Source organism: Dermacentor andersoni, chromosome 2 (genome assembly GCF_023375885.2).
Source record: "Dermacentor andersoni chromosome 2, qqDerAnde1_hic_scaffold, whole genome shotgun sequence".
NCBI classification, from domain to species: domain Eukaryota; kingdom Metazoa; phylum Arthropoda; class Arachnida; order Ixodida; family Ixodidae; genus Dermacentor; species Dermacentor andersoni.
In genome coordinates this window covers 153401170-153422389 of record NC_092815.1, presented here as the reverse complement: position 1 = coordinate 153422389, position 21220 = coordinate 153401170, and the positions used below count along the sequence as shown (strand labels likewise).

General features: G+C 44.0%; 1 protein-coding gene across 1 annotated transcript in view; it reads right to left on the bottom strand.

Annotated features, from left to right (window-relative positions):
* Positions 1-813: 813 nt before the first annotated feature.
* The window catches only part of LOC126540572 (rifampicin phosphotransferase-like), a 119050-nt gene continuing 98643 nt past the window's right edge, over positions 814-21220 (bottom strand). Inside the window, exons 31-40 of the mRNA XM_050187411.3 lie at positions 19264-19323; positions 18629-18717; positions 16538-16601; positions 14129-14292; positions 7102-7180; positions 6230-6275; positions 5269-5345; positions 4806-4908; positions 3554-3628; positions 814-1105 (exon numbers count right to left, since the gene is read on the bottom strand). Coding sequence (XP_050043368.2) covers positions 1032-1105; positions 3554-3628; positions 4806-4908; positions 5269-5345; positions 6230-6275; positions 7102-7180; positions 14129-14292; positions 16538-16601; positions 18629-18717; positions 19264-19323 — 831 coding nt within the window. The 3' untranslated portion in view covers positions 814-1031. The remainder of the gene's footprint in view (positions 1106-3553; positions 3629-4805; positions 4909-5268; positions 5346-6229; positions 6276-7101; positions 7181-14128; positions 14293-16537; positions 16602-18628; positions 18718-19263; positions 19324-21220) is intronic.

Below are 21220 nucleotides of genomic sequence, written 5' to 3'. Positions count from 1 at the left end.
GCCTATTTATTATTTGAACCACGCAATTCTATTGCAATTATGAATGTCAGTCATCTGGCTGTAAAAGTTTGAGGTCGCAAAACCATTCATTCGTACTTTATTTTCATCCAAGCACCGTTCTTCAGTGCTGGCACTCGAGGCAGAACTTCTTTCATGGAAATGAATGCTTTGTTTATAAATGGTTCTTGTGCTATGCCTTAAATATAGTTCAGTCAAGCCACGTATTTTTAGACATGTACAGCTATGTCAAGGCTCACAAACTTGACCTAACAGCGTAGAAGTTCTGTATGGGCTCATGATGTAGATTCAGGTTAGAAGATTCATGTAGATCCAAATATATATTCAAGTTGGCGAACAACCTAATTGCGGATCAGGTAGGAAAAACCGTATAAAGTGTCCACATGAAACTTTGCTGATTTCAAAATGAAATGAAAAAACGCTGTGATACATATAAAACCTGCGGTATGTGGCAGCATGTGAAGCAATTCAAAAAGTATCTTGCTAATTTTTTTAGACAATTCCTGTTGTTTTGTTCTGAATAAACACCAATATTGACAACGCCTCAGGAGTGAGCCCAATGTGTGGTGTGGTATGCGGAAACCAAGTCACTCATTCCTGTGTAACAAAATTTTCGACTTGAATTTCTATGGAAACCACCAGGCGGCAATGGGTGACTTCCTTGCTATTTTAGAAGTGCGTTCCTTAGGAGAATCATTGGATATATTGAGAAAATCAATAACATATTTTTCGTTGATAGTGGGCAAATCGCTGAATCACACGTGTTCCTTGAAATCATAGCGCAATGATCTCCCGTCCTTGTTCAAATTAAACTCAACCTTTATTGCCACATCTCCTCAAACAACAGTTCGTCAACTACGACTTCGAAGCATCTGACGCAATTTTCGGAATATGCTCGCATGCGGGCCCAGTGAACCATGCTGAATCACAACTACTACGCTACTGCGCCCAATTTAAAGTGAGTATCCTGTTTAGTGAAAGACATTAAACGTTTCCTTGGGTCAAAATCCTGGTCAGTCATCTTCGGTTTCCGGAGGAGCAATTTTTCTGATGACGCCAGTGTTACCATCCAGCTGGACGTAGTCCCCTACGAGGAACAAACAGGGAGCGGTGACTCAACGTGCATACACACTTATAATCCAAGTATTAGTTTGCGTTAAGCTCATCTAGCTTTCTCTCTTGCTGGTGTTGTTTTAGGTGAGCCGACATTTCCGCATACTGCGGACTCAAAAAATATTTCTGTTCAACATGATAACTGTTTCCTCTCGTTGAACAAGTTGCACAGCATAATATAAGTGAAACCCTCACAGTAGCTCCCCGCAGCGCCTCGTAATGCTTTTAAGGGTTGTTATAGGAAGCACCATCTCTTAAGCTTGCATGAGTCGTAGTTACAGCTAGCGGTATGAACGTCAAGTAAGGAAGTCTCGAAGCTACTTTTCCAGTTCCTAACCGCAAGCTGTCATGAACGCATGCATTACTCATGAATCGCCACTATGGTCCTGTATAGGGCAATTTTCATACAGCTATCTTCAGTTCAGATCAGTTCAATTGTTTATTTTTCCCCACACAAAAAAAAGTACAACCGGTGAAAAATGGTGAAAACATGGTGACCAGAAATAAAGCTACATTACAGCATGGAGCTCCGGCCACCGTGAACAAGCAGCAAACAGGCGCAAACAGTGCATCGCAAAATGTGGTAATAAACAAATAAATTAATTAATTAAATAAAAGGGGTAATACGCACAGCAGTTAGAGCAGGGGAACGCAAAACTTCAAGAACCACGCACACTATAAGCATGCGACGGTGAGAGCACTAAAAGAAGTGATGCAGCGATGCAGCTCGTAATTCAACTACGGATGATCACGTACGCAACACTAGAGCATGGCTGACTACAATAGAGCGCCTCCTTAAAGTCACGCAGCGCAAATACTAGCAGCAGCAGCAAGCAGTTTTCTAAGAGTAAAATTGCATGAAATACCAAAGTATCATCCCGGGCAAGCCATTAGGCTTGTGTTCGTAACAACCTTCACATATAACTTCACAGACGCATGTACATTGTGTAAAGAGTCCGGAATCTGCTTATTAATGTACTTAAAAGTTCTTCCGTCCGCAGCTGCAGTTGTTTTCGGAGTATGCGCATTAACTGTTGGCGTAGATATGATATGTTTGCGTAGATCTTTAAGCAACAACACAAAGTACGTGATGCCTCACACAGTTTTCTCTCGCACTTTTGAAGCAGCCACTTTAGCACAATTACAAGTGCAACCCTAATGCATTTAACGAAACGTCTGCTGTAGGATAGTAAAAGACTGATGAAAGTTTCTGGGCATTTGCGCCGAGCATTAAATAGTTTCAGTTCTGAATTGTAACATTTGGTCTGACATTTGTCGAAAAATAAATCGTGCAAATTCAATGCACAATTTTGGCATTTTTGTGAAGCAAAGCTTTCGTGAAGCAGTTAATCGTGTGCTATAAACCTGCTGACGATGTCTGGTGATGATAATCTGATAATGAATCTGCTGGTGATGATAAATCTGATGTCATTCCGGCGCCTTCGGCGTAAAAGGAACTGCTGCGCACGCATGCGTTCTCGCGCACACGCACACGGCGATAAATAATCTCAGAAAGCTAGTAAGCGTTGACACCAATAGAATTGCATGTACTGTGTGGGCCTGATGGTTATAGCATCCCGCCACTGTGCTAAAAGTGACGGAGGTTTGATGCCACCATGAAGCGTGCATCGTAACCATATATATATATATATATATATATATATATATATATATATATATATATATATATATATATATATATATATATATATATATATATATATATATATATATACAGGGTGCGAGATAAAATTATAACGCCCACGGTGCTCGCTAATCGCAAGTGTGACGACCGAACACTGCAGGTCCTAAATATATATATATGTATATATATATTTATTTCAATCTATTCGGCAAGGAAGAAGCCCCCAGCAGCCATAACCGGGAACGTTCGGGAGGGTTCGCAGACAAAGGTAAACATCGGTCAATGTCAGGGTTTGTTATCTGCAAAGCTTTCGTGTATGTTTCTCATTAATGTCGTCGCTTCTTCATTCACAGTGCGTAGCTCGGAGCTCGGAGCTCACCTAAATTCTTTTTTTTGCTCTCGGCTGCTTGTGTTGCCGCCTTCTTCAATATTAACTTCTCGCCTCTTGCACTGCTTGTTGGTTCGAGCACCTCTACCTTGTGACACACCCATACTGGGGCATTTTTTTTTTATTTTTCTTTCTTTATTGTTGTTGCTAAGAATATGCACATGCGTAGTGCCATATGCACACGCTCCGTAAACCAAAGAGTATGATCGGCAAAACTGCCGCAGCCAGGAATCGAAAAGTGGTGGTGGAGAAAAAAGGACGGTTCGCTTTAAAACAGATAAATGTTGACTGACACTTGCTGCTGCTGCCACGTGTTTAAACTTTCAAAACAGTCATACTTGCGCGCTATGAACGTAAGAACACCTTTAAGACCAAGTGGCAATACATACCAGAAGTAAGCATCGTTGTGATGCCTTCGATACCGACGACGCATGGAAGGCCGTATTCACGGGCAACGACGGCACCTGCGAAACGTATAAGAGGCATTCTTTGCTAACTGTTAAGAAGTATACGGCAAAAAACACATTTTCTCCCCATGGGTTAATCAATGGCGGTAGTTGCATGGTACTAGAATTGCACATCAAGTAATGCTTGTAGTCTCACGGTTAGCATAATGTGAATAAGCATTCGCTGACTACTTAATCAAGCGGTTAACCCGGGTGTTGGAGTATAAACGCGCGTGATAGAAAAGTTTAGTCCATGATCACGAGTACAAATATTCGAAATGCAGATGTGATGAATATTCGAAAAATTAAGTCCTGCAGTTTAGTGTGACAAAATGCCGATCTGAACCACGCCATAGTGGGCATTGCCAAATAATTTCGGCCACCAGGAGCGTTTCCGTTTCACGCCCATTGAAATACGGCCGTAGCGGATAGAATTTCATTTGACCAACTCGTGCTTAACAGCGCAACACAATAGCGGCAAGACCTCCACGCAGGGTGTAATCGACGTTCCGCCTTGCTGTTCCATTCACTCCTTCGCTAAGCCGCGCCTGCGAAACTCAGCACATCACGCTACCCTCGGCACTTACCGCCCAGGCCGCACAACGCGCGACGACAACGGCAAAAGCTTGCCTTATGTGTCCTTACAATTGCTATCAGAAGACAAGTGCATCAAGAGTAAAAACGCCAACATTTATTACCTTAGACCTCGCATTGCTGACGGAGGAGTTCGAATACAGTTAGTTCTATTCGGTAGAAAGTTTACCGCGATCAAATCAGTTGAATAATTATCGTTTGCCTTGGCGCATCATATTGTTATGGCACAACATCGCTCAGTCTCAATTTCCTTTGGTATCTCCTGCTTTAAATATGATTCATTGACAGAAGCTGGAAAGGCACTCGTGAGCGCGGAAAGACAGTGCGGAGCTAAATGCGCGTCCAACTAACGTTAAGCAACCTGCTAGTAGAAAAAAAAATTAAGAAATATACAGGGTGCGAGATAAAATTATAACGCCCACGGTGCTCGCTAATCGCAAGTGTGACGACCGAACACTACGGGTCTTATAGCCGCACTTTGCACCGTTTTTTCTTGCCTTTTTACTAATAGCAGATAACCTAACGTAATCAGGGACACCCTACACGTATACTTTCGCGCTGATATCAACTTCGGACCACTGTTGGCAGGATTGGTACTCACCGTGAGACAGTGGGCCTCCAATTTCCGTCACGACGCCGGCCAACAAGGGGAAATACGGGGTCCAGCCGGTGTCGGTGGCAGTCGTTACCAGTATCTCACCTTTCTGTGCGAAGAAAAAGGTAAGGTAACATAAATAGCAAGATTTCTGATCTTTCAGAAGCCATTCGAGGCCTGGGCACAAAGAAGTGACGCGGCAATAGAGCTCTTATATCGCTGGTTATTCGCATCGCTTACATGGCTGGTTATTTACATCTCGTTATACAAGAAATGAAGTATATCTGACGATGGGAAAGAGGCGTGTAGCACTCATCTAAGGAGCGAGGGAAAGAAAGAGGAGGTTCCAATTTAAAAGATAGCTTCAAAAAGATCGGTCCTTTGTTTCGTCTCCTCATTGCAATGAGTACATTTGTTATCACTGACGTCGCGATAATTTTAACTCGAGAACTAGACAATGTGCTGTTACCTGTATGAGATGGGCTTCTTCAAACGTCTGCGCCACCCGAACTTTGCCTTCAACAACGCCCTGAGACATTGGGCTCCCTGAGAGAGAAATAACGTGCACAAGTGAGCAAGCAGCACGTTTTGTAAGCATGCTAAACCATCTCGTGATTACTAGAACATTGACAACACTTATCTACACAGTTTGTAGCTGTTTCTCGAGAGACAGCCGATTCGGTATATTGCGGTACTGTAAACTACAGGCATGTTGCTTTCGTCTCCACTGTGTATTGCGACTGTAAACGAATGTCGATATTTTGTATCAGCAAAGCATGGTGAAAGGCTTCTTTCTAAAAAATAGAATCATTGCGTACTATGTCGCACAGCCTGCTAAATCCAGGAATAAATTTTAGGAAGAACGCTCCATTTTTGTTTCAATTACAAGGTCACTGGACGTTTTTGCTTTACGAAGACCTAAAAAAATACCATGCTCAAATATAAGCACGCCGCTTGTCCGGAGCATCACCATTAAAATCCTTTAACAGCATGTAGAAACGCATATAGCTAATTAAGCACGCTTAGAGAATAATTTCTGAACAATAGCACCCCCACAACGCCCTCCAAATGGTGCTACAATCTTCATATTCCTGCCGACCTATTCAGGATGTAGAAATAACAAATATATAAGGAATACTCACGAACTTTGATTTGACCAGTAACGCTTTGCATGCTTAGTACCCTGTCTATTGCTCTCAATATTGGCTGTATTTCACAGTAAAGAACCCATAAGCTCAGGTTCCTTCAAGAAATAAGCGCGCCTAAATTTGAGATTGCGTGAAATATAAAATTCACTCTGTGTGACCGGCGCCAAATGAGATGGTAAGCGAACAAAATTGAAGGCACCGACAGAGCTCAGCTGAACTTGCTCAGCTTTGCATTCTCTCAATGCACTTGGGGGTTGCTCTGAGAAAAAAAAATGAACTTACCTTTAATTTCAAAGTCACCTTCAACGTGCCTTTTCATCCGCTCAATCTACAAAAGACAACCATCAGCGATTCGAGGGAAATGAGTGAATAAGCGCGTGAAAACGGACACAAGACGACGGAATCTCATTGTCTGTGTTTGCATGCCTGACTTTCGTCTGGCACAAATCCCCAGAAACTAGCTCAACATTCGGTCGTTCTAAATTACAGCGCTATGAAGAATCATGAATAATTCTGCACTTTTTTTTCTCTTCTGGAAGAACACAGTGCATGTGCAACGAGTTGTGATTTAGTAACTTTTCAATCAGCGCGAAAGTAGTAGCGCGAGAATAAAAAGCAATGGTCTTCATTAGACATTGTTATAAATAACCGCCAAAAAGCATTTTAATCTCTAAAAAGAAAAAGAAAGACCACATTACTGCAATGACGAGATCGATGCACGCCAACAAAGCGATGGTTTACTTTTAGAGCCTGTTACCATGGACGGCAGACAATAATCGACTGTGATGAAGAAGAATTAGACCACAGAATTTAATATCTAGCTGCTATATCGATACCGCTGATTTACACATCTTGACAAGAGCGTGACTCAGCACGAAATAATCTTAAACGGTGATGGTTTGTACGATGCTAGACACTTTTTTAATCCCATTTTTTCTTCCTGTCGTACTGCTCTTTATTATAATGTAATAACAAGAATAAACATCCGTTCAGAATTTAGTATCCAGCATCAATCACATCACCACACGTGACTATAAAGCGCCTGTAGCTTTTACGTCTAATTTTTTAAGTCACGAAACAGAAACAGAGAAAGTTGCCTTAGCAAGGAACCGCGCCTTTCAGTTTTCATCTTGTAAGGTAAACTTCAAACTTACCGGCTTCGGAACGCCAACGAAGATGGATGGGTATCGGTCCTTGTCGGCTTCCGCGTAAATTTTCTGACGCCGCTGTGCCCTAAAAGAAATGAATTCTTAAGTGAAACGACGTAATCACATAGCGCACCTTGCGAAGTTAAACTCTCAGTTTGGGACCACGATAGGACAATGTCTAACGATAGAGGCTTTTTGTAAAGACTGTAAACACTGGTATGTATTATGACACGCGTATGCTATGTTTCTTTTTGTACTGCAATATGCACGTACGCACACATTGACAAGCGAAAAGAGTGTTCGCTCTGAGCGACTTTTCTTTGCTTACAATCACTATTGAATAAACCATTGAATTTGTGTCGTGCAGTAAAAGAAAACGGTCATGAAAGTTTATTATGAAGACTGGTAAACTGAAAGCTAACCGCTATGCTTTATTTATTTATTTTTTTGGCAGCGCGTGCGAAACAGCATAAATATGGGTGTTTGCTCTCTTCTGTATAGCATTAACGAGAAAATTTAATTTGGCGCTGGAGTCTTTGCTGCGGGGGCTCCGAGGAATAACCTTTGGCTCGCATTTGGGAGGAAGATAAAAAAGCGCCCAGAGTTAACCGATGCTCTGGGCCTCTCGCTGTTATGCAGATTGTTATGGTTTTGCTAGTTTCATGAGTTCACTTTCATCAAGAATGAGCAAGAAGACGATCGCATTTCCACCTGAACACGATCAGCCGTCTACATCAGTGCTAATGTTTGGACAACATGCCTGTGGCAGCTCCGCCATCTCCATTCTCGGGCAGCTCAACGCCCGAAGCTATGTACCCAGACAACGAGTGCACCGTAGCCATGGGCCGTCGTGTAAAGAAGATGCGGCAGATGTCGAGGGAGCAGATTTTATCTAACGAGATTGAGCAGCAATGGTTAATGATATCTGACGTGCCGCTTATGGCGTTACACAACCTGAACTCCCTAGGTAGTCAGCATTTCACAGTGTGGCCCCTGAGCAAACCAACGAAATGCCGGTCAATTTGTGGGAGGGCGGCGCGAGGCGTAGCAGCCGTAGCCACGGTTTGTTTAGGTCGGTCAACCATGGTGCACTGGGATCTCGGGAGTGGATGACACCGTGGCTGCTCAGGTCTAGCGCGCTAGCATGTTCTGTCCTCGCGCTAAACGCAGATTAGCCCTTCCTCTTCTTCGCCTACATAGGAGGCGTTGGTCGCGCCGCTACAAACTCTCGAAAAAGCATCGTGACGGTAGATGAAAAAAGTTTCAACTATAATTGACAAGTTAAAGACTATTCCGGCATCAAGCGGAATTTTCCTCCCTTCCTTTAATAAATACGAGAAGGACTCAACGACTGCTGTAATTCTCTGACGTGAACTTCAGGAATCTGCTGATTTCATTGGTACGCATTCCTGAGATTCACCGCTTGGGGAACTCCCGATGCATCAAACTATTATTTGCTTCGCCGACTTTGCCAGCCTCTGTCGAAGTTTGAATACGCGATACACCTCGTCCGTCCATTTGTCCTGAAACGCCTGCTTCATCAGAAGTGTCTCAAGATGGGCCAGGTAAGCACTCTGTCAGAAACCAAGTGACCCGCCAGTGTTGCGGTGGGCAGCATAATACTGCCGACTTTGAGGCACCTTCACTGACACGTCCCAATGTCCTGGCTCTCAGGAAGCAACATCTAAGGATTGCCCGAAGATGCAACATGAAGCTCGTATTCTCACTAAATGGCAAGAGACAAATCTTCCCATTGAGAGGCTGCTCAATCGGCTCTCCGAGACAGACAACGCTCGCGTACGAAGAGCCACCCAGTGACTTCAGAAGACACTCAACGCGGGGCGCAGGGGCCACGGCACCCTTTGCCTGTGCCGGCGCCAAAGACGGTAACCGCGCCTACTGGAAATTCAGGGTCGCTGAGAGCACAAGGCGAACCTTCGTCGCCCCTTGGTTGCACAGACGTGGGATGGCCTATGCTGCTCTGTAGACCCACGGGTACGACGCCAAGCTGTAGTCTTCCTCTACGTCAAGGACTAAACAATAAGGCTAGTAAAGCCGACGACCCTGCAGGCAAGCAAGGAGCCGAAAAGAATGACAAGAAAAGCTATGAAAAATCCTGAAACCCCTACTAGAATCAACGTGCGTCATTCTCTGTGATCTCAGCACTCCGGCTGCTCAAAACGTCGTGCATGTCCTCGCCGTACTTGAGAAACTTGTGGCTGGTCTTTACATAATTTAAATACGTTTCATGGCACCTGTTCTGTTCATGCAGGAGAAGCCCACACACTAGCTTATTCGCTGTGCATTTTTGTGAATTTTCATTTGTATTCGTGACTCCAGCCACGCTCTGGAAGGCGGTTCACACATCTCCACGACATTTTGCCCTTTGTTGACAGCAAAGAGAACGCTGAACTTCCCTTCATCGTTGCGCATCCCTCCTAGGTGACATCATCATCTCTCATCTAGCCTCTAACTCACCATTCTCACTCCCCCTGTGCAGAGTAGCAGTCTAGAGCGCGGTAGCTCAAGCCTAACTCTCGGTCTTCATACAAATAAATTCTCGCTTAACATAGCGCTATTTCGTGACTTCCACCACGATGTCTAAAGTGACAGAATACAAAACTAAGAACGAGGAAGCACAAATTGCAACATAGCTCGCGAAATCACTGTGGTGAGTTATCTCATTGGCTAACACCTCAATTCGCCAATGATATACAATTTACACTAAAAAATATGACCGGAAACCATCAGGAGCGATCGCACCAGTCATGTGAAAGCTTCCTGGTAAAAGAAAAGAAAATAGACACGGTAGATCTCAATACCGGCGTCGAGGTTTTGCATGAACTGCATACCGATTTGTCGCCTTCGCCGACATGTGCGCTGAGTGACGCCGCACCACTTGATGGCGCCACTAGTGCTCAATGTGCAAGCTTCTGTCCACTCCAGTTGGTGATGTCATTTACTTCCTAAACAATCCGTGCACTGTTCCGCTCCTGAAATATTTCGGTTGCCTTTCCTCCTTCTCGCTTTTCTCCTTTGCTCGACTCGAAACAAGGTCCGTACAGATAACAGCAAATAGGCAGAGCAATATATTGATTTGTCAGAGAAATCAGCTGATCTGGCTGGCCGTAGCATGAGTCATTCCTAGCCCCACGGCGTTGCCTATAGGCTGCCTCGTTTGTAGCATGTTCCCATCTGAATCTCTGTCACCACATGTGCGATTCGCACCTTTTTTTTCACCATGGTGCTCTCTTCAAACTTTGAGGCAGCGGCTGTCAGGTTGATAAACCCCGAATACAGCGCGTTATTAAAGTGGGGCCAATACCCGAGACAGTGACAGAGGAAAACGATAGATGAAAGGCAGAAAGGTTATCCAGATTAGATGTACGGTTGACTGCTCTCCTTTGGGGGAAAGAGGAAGGGCAGGAAGCATTAGCAAATGGAAGAGAATATATGAAAGGAATGTGCCGCACGAAGACGAGTAATGGAACTGGCCACGACTATAGTTTTTTCATGCAGTCCCGATGCTTTTAAAGTATACTTCAGAACTGTTAGGGCTACTCCGGCACTTTCTGTGTGATTGCCTTCTCGTTGTTGCACAAGTAAATGTGCTCAGCATCACACTCGACAAGTTTGAAAATCGTCCCCTTACGGAAATTCGGATAGTTGGACCAAGGCCACAGCCGATCTCCGCACGGGGACAGTGTGATCGAAAGACTCGAGTTGCGAGCCGATCTTGTCGCCAGTGCACAATATCCATCTTCGCAAGGGTTCTAACGCGGTTTGTAACGTTGGCCTATTTCTCAGGCAAGGCAACCACACAGCCCGACCTGCACGCCTCATAGCAGTCGTAATAAAACTTCCTGGGCAAGTTGTTGCGATTTGGAGACATGATTTTAGGGCGCCAAAGTTACACACGCAAAGGAGACACATACAGAAAAACACAAATGGCGAACTACCAACTCAATTATTCAAATTAAATACAGGGCAAGGTGCAATTCCTGCACACGCACAACACAAGAGATATGACGCGACATTGAAATATTATCTCTGCCATTACATCTGTGCTTCAAACAAGTGCATCTCAGCACCATGCAACGTGACTGAGGTATCGCTCACAGACTTCACACCTTTCTTCTTGATTTATCGTGCCTCCAAGAGTTCACGAGCAGTTTTATTACCTCTCCGAGTCAGTACGGCGACGCGCGCTATGTATGGCTCACTCGCGCAGGCGTTGTAATGCGCGCTAAAATTCGCACCATCCAATTTGTTTAAGTTGTAACGCTCCTTCAGTCGATCATTCAAGCATCTGCCTGTTTGGCACACATGCGATGTTCTGCAGCTGGGAGGAATCTCGTTTACTGCCCCAACAGCACAGCGAACAAATCGCTTAGCGTGCTTGTTTGTGCACACTTGCGTATCAGTACTCGTGGCACGACGACGTAGCTGGGCCAGCTTATTGGGGGCAGAAAACGCTACACGACCGCGTATCTAGCTACCACCTTGTCAAGGTTGTGGCTGATTTTGTGCACGTACGGCACAACCTGATTTCTAGTGGCGTCTGTTCTGCTAACGCCAGACTGGGCACTCGACAAGCTTTTCTTTACGTTATGGTTAACAGATTCGGCAACACCGCGCGCGACCGGCTGAGGGAAGCCAGTTTTTAAATGCCCTGTGATGTTAAAAACTTGCGTGCATTCAATGAGCACGTGATTTGCGCCGCGTCGACCCATGGCACAAAGCGGCAATACCACGTTTTACAACCTTTGAGTGTGCCGAGTCGTACTGCATAAGTTCTTTCCTAACGCGCGGAAGTAAAGCAAACAATGGCGAGGTAATAACGCTCGACGCATATCGAAATGCTCTAAATTGTTGGCAACCCACAGTTGAAAGGTGAAAGTGAGTCCCTGCCCACAATGCTTCAAATTAGCTAAAACTAAATTAATGACCAGCGGGAAGGCCACTCGGCAGTCGCGTCCTAAAAGAATTAAAAATCATCAACATACCTAAATACTTTAAAAAGAAGAGGTGTGCTGCTAGAACATTGCAGTGAATAGTCAATAGTAGATAAAAATATGTCACATAATATCGGCGCAATACGCGGACAGATAGAAATACCTTTCTTGTGCTGATACTACCTTTCAATACAACGTCGTAATAGCACACCGCTTATTTCTTTAATTGTTTAAGTATGTAGATGATTTTTAATTATTTTAAGACGCGACTGCCCAGTGACCTTTCCTCTGGCCGTCAATTTAGTTTTAGCTAATTTTAAGATATTTCGACAGGCATACTCTTTCACCTTTGAACTGTCTGTTGCCAACACATTACAGTATTTAAATACCCGCCGAACTTTTTCACCTCGTCATGTTTGCTTTACTTCCGCGCATTAGAAAAGAACTGATGCAGTACGACTCGACGCACTCAATGGCTGTAAGCCGTTATATTGCTTCTTAATGCCAGGGGTGACGCCGCGTAAATCACGTGTTCATTCAATGCAGGCAAGTTTTTCACATCACTAGGCATTTAAATATGGCTTCCCTCAGTCGCTCGTCCGCGGTGTGGCCGAATGCATTTATCATAAGGTAAAGAAAAGCTTGTTGAGTCCTGAGTCTGACGTTACCAGAACAGATGCCACTATACTTCAGGTTGTGCCGTACGTGTAGAAAATTTGCCACAATCTAGAGAAGATGGCAGTTATTTACGAAGTCATGCCAGGTTTTCTGCCCCAAATAAGCAGGCCCAGCTACGTCGTCGTACCACGAGTACTGATTGGCAAGCGTGCACAAAGAAACACGCTAAGCGATTTGTGCGATGTGCTGTTAGGGTAGTACACGAGAGTCGTCTCAGCTGCGGAAAATCGTATGTATGCCAAACGGGTAGATACTTGAATGATCCACTGAGGGAGCATTCCAAAAACATAAACAAATGGGATGCGGCACATTTTAGCGCGCATAACAATGCCTGCGTGAGTGAGCCATACATAGTGGGCGTTGCCGTAGTGGCTCGGAGCGGTAAGAAAACTGCTCGTGAGCCCTTTCAGGCACGCTACATCAACGAGAAAGGCACCACGTGTGACGGCGACATCTCGGTCAAGTTGCATGCTACCTAGATGCACTCGTTTGAAACACAGATCTAACAGCAAATATAAACCTTCAAAATCACGTGATATCTCTTGCGTTACGCGTTCGCATGAATTCCACCATTACCCGTCTTCTTTTTAAATAAATCATTTTGCAGTTGCCGCTTTGTGTGTTTCCCCTTGCGTGTGTCTCTACAGCGCCCTCAAATCATGGGCCCTGTAACGTAATAATATTCCTATATGCTTTTATTCTATTCTCCTGACGTCAAATCTGCGTAACCGCCGACGCAACCATCGGGTGGTCACCTGCAGGGTTGTCTGAACAGACCAATGAAGCGCTCTTCTCTTTCGTAGGAGGTCACTTTTGTTTTCTTGAAAAATGAATAAGACTGCCTACACTAAGCGGCTTGCCTTATCTAATTGGCTGACAAGAGGCGAGGAGCACACTCAAGTGGAGAAGGATTCGATGGCGCTGAGCCACTGCACTGAAAATCGATAACCGGATGAAGAGGGTGGTGCTGGTGTGAGTGGTTGGTTCGCTTTCCCTTACTTATCTTGCGGTGGCTGGTCGAAAAATGTTTTGTCAAATCATGCATAATAAGTGTGTACACGTCATATCATATGGAGAGCTATCGCAGTTTTCGTTACGTCGCGTGACAGACTGGTGAAGTCGGCGTGGTCCAAAAAAGTATTTGACCAATCGTGGAGGGGTGATTGCGAAATAGGAATAAAAAAGTTTGGAATAGTTTTGTGTTATAGCACCCCATGTTTTCCTCGTGGCCTTCGCGTGTGAGCCGATCAACCGGGAAGCTATCGATCGATTTTTGCCAATCGCCTACGGTAGGTTTCAGTCCAGTTCTTTTTTTATTCGGCTCTTTCGCTCATCGTAAAGTACGCATGCACTGAAAGCTTCATTCATTGTATAGGCGAAACAGGAGCTAGCTTTCTCACTTGAGGACCAGTTCCGGGGACCTCGTCCGGAGAAGGATGCCGATCTCTTCGTAGGTCAGGAAGAATAGTAGTTCGGGTGAAGGTAGTCTGCCCTCGCACACCATGCGCCGCGACAGCTGGTGGCAGAGCAGCCGCAGCTGGTGGATCACGCGTACTGCCGCAGACTGTGAGGTGCAATGACAAAAAAATTAACCAATAGACGGTGTCACAAAGCTCTGGAAAACATCAATTGATAGGTGCCTGTGCCTGCGAACAGCTACTGCACACAACCCGTCCATGTCATATATAAATCATCGCACTTCAACTCGCCTATACACTCTTATGAGCAATTTCAGTATAAATAACTCTGTGTAACTTATATGCCTGAAAAACAGGTACCTTTTGTTGATTCAATTGGCTTCATTTTCTTGACCGTGAAGGTAGCCAGAATTGTGCGACAACATGGATATTTACACAGCTACAGGGGTGAACTATATGCAAATATTAAGTCATAGTTTGTGGAGCCGTATTAATGTTTGCTCACATTTTTTCAGAAACGCTAGACTTTTCATTGGGAAGCTAAAGGTAGAACCTTCACCTATATTTCAGCAGTCCGCATCAAATGTCTAGTGCTTGTCTCACAGCAGCCGCGGTGACTTTCATACAGGGATCATTGTGGGGGAACTGGGTAACCAATGTGTGTGAGATAAATCAGCCAAATTGAATGTAGGAGACTGCTTGGGTAGCTATATCAAATATTTTGTGCGTCAGCTTTGTTATCATTATCCTCTCTTTCCATCGTAGGTTTGAAGCTACGACTGCCAACGCATCGGGTTTGTAAAGTAACCTTGCCACACCTGTTTGTGCTCACGCAATCAATAAGGATATTCAGGATAAGGATTCAGGAAGCGGAAGGTTCATAATGCCCTTTCAAAATGCACCATCTTACATTTACAAATCCACGGTTATCAACTTGCAATGCGCTGTTACGACGAGAGATTGAAATGATTTGCAGTTCTGCTATAGCGAAAAGTCGTACAGTTGTTTCTCCTTAGTACGCTAATCTTTAGTACGCTCACATCAGCAGCCAAATGCCGTCAGAGTATCAAAGCTTCTAGTTCGGTGGTTGTTCCGGATCAGTCAAGTAAATATCGCGTCATAGCACAATGTCAAGCTTCCGTAGTGGTCGTTTTGTTTTTTTGAGAGAAAGAAGGAAGTCTCGTCCAAACCAATTCAGGTTAGATTAGTCATTGTAAATTCCATAGTAAATGTCTATCGTATGACACACTAACCAGCTGTTTCAACTAGCTCTTATGTATTTATGAAATTGCCGCCAAAAACTCTCTCACGCACCCTCTCACTGTGGGAGACGTGGCCTTACCAGTGCGCTCAGAGTAACAGCCAACCGACGCAGTGGAAGCATTTGGGGTCACCTTCTAAGGAAACCTTCATGGCCCAATGGTCCAGAACAAAGACCCTACGGTCCGCGTCTGCCTACCAGTTACTTCATAAATGACGAATCTGATGACACACATCAAGAGTGGCTACTTGAACGCACTGAAAACTGCCATAAAGCACGGTATTGAGGAGCAAAGCTCAAAGATGTTCTTTTTTTCTTTTCTGCAAGATCGCGGAAGCTTTCCATTCAAATAGAAATACTATTATGATGAAAAAGAATTTATTTGATATCGCAGGTAGTTTTCTTCGTGCTCTGAGTCGTGAAGCATTCTCACAGCCCCTCGTCTTGTGTGCAAACCGTGGATTTGCGTCCTAATGTGGATTCGCATCTCAACGCAAGTTCCGTTATTGTGACCTGGATGCTGAGGCGCTCTAGTTGAAGCTCAGAAAAGTAAGGCTCGGTTCTCAGATCCCACATTATCTTCGGATTGTAAGTAAAAACAAAGAAGCTACATCAATTTGTCGCTTTTTTCGGTTTTTAAAGGGAAATATTAGTAATTCCACTAACGCGTTCAGAACTTTATAGAAAATCAATAAAATCATAATGTCATCGGGGAGCCGTCCTGAGCATAACGCAGTGATCATTGGGGTCGTCATCATCAAAGGGCAGTCACCATCCTCGTGCCTATATTAGAATTTATTCAACTTTCGGCCTGCGAAAGGCAGGTACAATCATTTGCTTTTTTTATCAAATGTAGCGAAAAGAATAGTACCTAGTCAACCAATTCGCACAATCACTTCAATATACGTAAGTGGTGAACTTTGTGTGTGTATGTTGTCACCGTATACGCGGTAGTATGGTGCCTTCGTATAACGGGTAATTTTGAAGGCGCTTTTTACGTGCCACACAGCCCAATTTTAGCAAGCGCACGCAATCGAAGCTGTAACCATCCACAGTTGATTATATCGTCAAATTCTGCGCGTAATATTCATGACATAATCTTTTTCGCACTACTAACCCGCAACACTCACCTTTGTCGTCTCTCGTGCCTCAACTGCAACTCGGGCTCTGGGCGCCACCAACTTCAATATGGCACTGCAAGAGTGAGGCAGCGTAGAGTTTGTAATTCACTCATTTTCTCGCGGTTAGTCGGCCTACAAACAGGTTTTAATAACGTTGTTGTCATCTGAACAACTTTCAAGCTTTATAATTTGGCGAGTTGAGAGAGTCTTTCATCCACGAAAGCGTTGAACAGACGAAGTTTCGGACAAAAAGAAATGAAGAAGGAGCTTGTAGCGCCAAGTGTGCCCAGTTCGGTTTTCGTTTGTTGTTGCCCGCAACGTATAACGTTTCGTTTTTTTTTTAAACACAGGCTGCATTATTTTCTCCCTCTAACCTCACGTGACACCTATCAATAGTATACAAAGCAATGAGCGAAAGTGAAGTAATTGCCTGTTTTTTCAACTTAACGTCTGCCATGGTTCTTTAAAAAGTGTCTTGTTGACTGTCCGTAACCAAGGTCAAAGCAAATCACCTTCAAATTTTGCTTGATATCTCATATTTATAAGCGGTAGAGAGTAGTATAGATGGTAGCCGACTGCACCAGTCGTAATCAAACTGAGTCTTGTACTATTGAGCGGGCGAGTATGTGTCACCAATCTTATTTAACGCGTTCAACTGCTGATTGCACAAAACACGAGCACAATAGCTCAAGCGACTCTCATGCGAACTAAAACGAAGTGCCTTTCTGAGCAACAAAAGCTGCACGAACTTTTTTGCCATTGTCTCCCCCGTAAAAAATATTTACACACACAAATAACGTACGGATGTCTGCAACAAAGCTAGCAATAATATCTACGCTTTCGCTTTACTTGCAAGACCTTTGAAAGCCTCATTTCGTCGACAGTTGCGAACGTGTCCATCGAAGCAAGCCGAAAAAAACTAAAGTTTTGTGGGGTGAAACAAGTTGTAATGGTGTCGAGCAGCAAGCTTGGTTTGCAGTTGTTGAAGCAAGGCTTCGGTTTCGATAAGTCCGCACGTAACTTGTTACACTTCGTCCCATAACTTCGCAGCTTTGATTCTACTTAAGAAGTTCAATGTCATGGGTTGCATGTACGCCTGGCGACAAATCTGGTGGATGATAGACTTGCTCGCAATGTTTTATAACTCAAGTCGACAAAGAATGCTCTCAGAGATACTCAGCGTCATGTATAACACGCCGCCACCAGTCATTTTCATTTCTGTATAGTCTCTATCTCATCAGTCCTGGTAACAAAAGGGCTGAGCAAACCAAAAAACCCCCTGCTGCATCGCCTCCACACGGTATCAGACTGTGCTTCGGTATGGCTATACAAGATCGCACTCGCCATATCGTCCTTATATGTGACTTGTAAGACTCCTGGTCATGCTGAACACTATTTGTTGCAGTGCTCTAAGCTGCCTAAAGAAGGCAAATTTAGTTTGAGGCGCTCCGCCGTCTAAGCGTCTACACGTTGGTGTGAATGACATGTTTCCGAGAGGATTCTGGACATTCAAGAGGGAGGAGCCCAGACTCCACCTGAAAATTTTCGGTTATCTGGACTTAGCCTGTGATTAATAACGTCTAGCAGTCTCAATTCAGAGCGTTGAAGGAGGGCCTGGACAGCCTGACACTACACATTGCAGGGAATGGCTCACGGGCAGCTGATTTTTGTCACACTTCTTGCGTTTTGGTGTGCGCGGCGCCTTAACTCGTCCCGCGCTGCGTTTCTGACGGGAACCAACTTTCCTGAAATAAGGCGCTGGGAAATAGCGAAAGTGCTCTACAGTTTTGCAAGGCTATATCTGTGAGCAGCCAACATCCTCTTCCTCCTCTCGCAAAACGTTATTCGTAACTGACAAAGGTATGGCCCTAAGCTGGTAGAATGTTATCAGAAAGCGTGGGAGTGAAGTCTTGCCATTCGAAATAGCACGATTTTCAATGTACCAGTGCTCCAGCAGTGCCCGATGTAGCACAGTCTACTGACTGTAACTGCACCAACGACATGCTCCCAATGTCTCATTGTTGTGTAAACACAAGCGCCGTTGCGCATTTGTAACAGTAAAGCACTTCATCAGCACGAACGTGTAAATTTGCCATTTACCTCTGGATGGTAGACAACCTGTGGGGAAACTTAGAGACGTCCCACGGGGCAGTTGCTTTCTGTTCGACTTGCGGTGCGGCTGCTGCAGCCTAGACCAAGAAGGAAATAATCATCCTGATGTTCTGCACAAAAATTATTCTAACTACACGGAAAGTCATCAAATAACCTGTCCAAATGCATTTACAGATGACTATGGGAGAATAAGCCTAACAAACTACGGAAAAGTGTTAAATGTGAACGAGATAAAAATAAATGCACTTTCAGTAATTATTTGTAAGAATTCATATGATAGAGATTACAACTCATATACAAAAAAATACTTCTACTAAGTACATTTTAGATGCGGTGGAGGGCTTCCACACGGCCTCGAATTCAAGACTTGTCGTGCTATCATGGCGCATTAATAGGCTGACATCATTGTTAATGGAGCTACTTAAGCACTGCCGTTAAAGGTGAGCTGTGGTTAAGCATACCGCCTAGTGTTCGCTGATCACAAGAACACGCTACCATAACGCTACCATATTGAGCTATCAGGCTCCATTTTTCTTTCAATTCCAAATTCTACCTTTCGCGATTGAGTCACCGCTGCTTTTTGTTTTTGTTTTTCATATTCTGCGAAATCCTTCGTTTCTTACCTTCAAAGATTTCACGAGAGACGACGGATCCATCACCCATGGCTTGGTGTAAACGTCGAACTAAGCAAAGGAAAGGAGAAACACTTATATAGCTACGTTAAACAATCATACCACGTACAACTGCAATATGTGTATCCTGGACTTCCCGTTTCGAAAATATCCTAGAAAAAAATCAGCACATGGTAGCAGCTAAACTCTCAACATGACCTATGCTATGATTACCTGCATTTTTCCCCAATGTCATCATCGCAATCGGTGAATCACCATATGACAATTAAAAGTAATAGTTTGCCCGTCACTGCGACTGTAAAATGAGTTACCAAAACCACATCAGCAGGTGAAGTTTCTTTCGTTTGTGTTGATTTTCAGGAGTCGTTTCATTTTGCTAGCTTGTTTATTTTGAAATGAAGAATGCTTCAATCACTCCTGTGAATTGCTTACTTATGCTGCCTGAATTGCTCAGCATTCATGCCTCCTATACTGATCGTATTTTGGCTCTGCAAAGCAACTTACCACGCAAGGATGCAACAGTTGGTAAATGTCTCAGAATAAGCACAGGTACGACTAATAGCTCAGCTTTTACGCAAATGTACTGCAAGTTTCAACGCACTTTACAAACCCTATTCATTTACTATGCAAGGCAGGCTAAGCGTACACGCGTATTACATTTTATGCCATTCCACTCTCATGTATTACGACGTACGTTGGCCAGACAAGGCCTTGCGTCAATGAGCGACTCAAGGAACATGCGCAAAAAGTAAACAAAATTGTAGATGGAGGAGCGCACCTTATTGCGCATATAAACTCTTGCAACAATTGTGAGGCGCGACTTGATGGGACATCTATTCTTGGCAAAAGCAAGAATGAGCATGCGCGGATTGCCTTAGAGGTCTACCACATAAAAAGACAAGGCGATAATTGCATCAGTGACACATCTTTGTCCTTGCACCCTTCTGAATTTGACTTCCTACGTTTGCGCATGTGATAATTTGGCAGATCTCGGTAATGTAATCTGTGCACCAGAGCGGTTGCGGGGCCTACGGTTTATGTATGAATCGACGACGGAGAAATAAAGAAGCTGTTTGTCAGCGCCAGTGTGTGTCGTACGTTCCTTTTGTGGTCCGTCTTAGGCGTTTGCGCTGTCAGATTAAGTTCAGCACATTTCAAAGATGCCGGAATTTTTCCTTGTGGAAGTTATGATGCGGTAATGCACTTTTTTTCATGCATGCATTGCATGCGACATACTGTAATACGGGCTCTATCAAGGCGCCTGAGCTTTCTTCTGAACGTGAAGCGTGCTGCTGCGGGTTTCTGTGGGGAACCGAATACCCGCTAATGCACATGACGGCGAGTCGAACCCACATGCGTTCTTTAAGCTTACAAACGGTTTGTTGGTCACAACAGCCATTCACAAACGTATAGTCCAATCTGTTGGAAATAGGAGAGAATAAAAAATCTCTTAAAATTTACGTAGAGCTCAACATGCAAATAGCTTCCCTAAATTAAATAAAATAAGGCGGAAAATGGCCTTCGACAGCTTTACATTCGCCTTCTGTGAAACTTTACACAAGATGAAGATTCGAAGACATGGGCTGCTCAAAGACTAGTCACAAAATGTTTGCAGACATTGTCAGAAAATGACATTGTCAACTAGTCAGAAAATGTTTGCAGACATTGAGCACACCCATTACACACAAGCCATTCAAATGATCAACAGTTATATGACCTTAATAAATATATCCAAGTATAATATTACACTTGTAATTTTATGCAATCTATATAATCGATCTCTAAAAACAATTCGTAAACGCACCCTTTTAATGCAATCCTCGCAAAACATGGTTAATAATTGGTGGTTCCCCTGCCTTAAACGACATGGAGATTGATGAGGTTGCTTGCCAGGTCTGACTGGTCTAGCGTAATCAACACCAACACATCTACTGCTGATAATCATTAA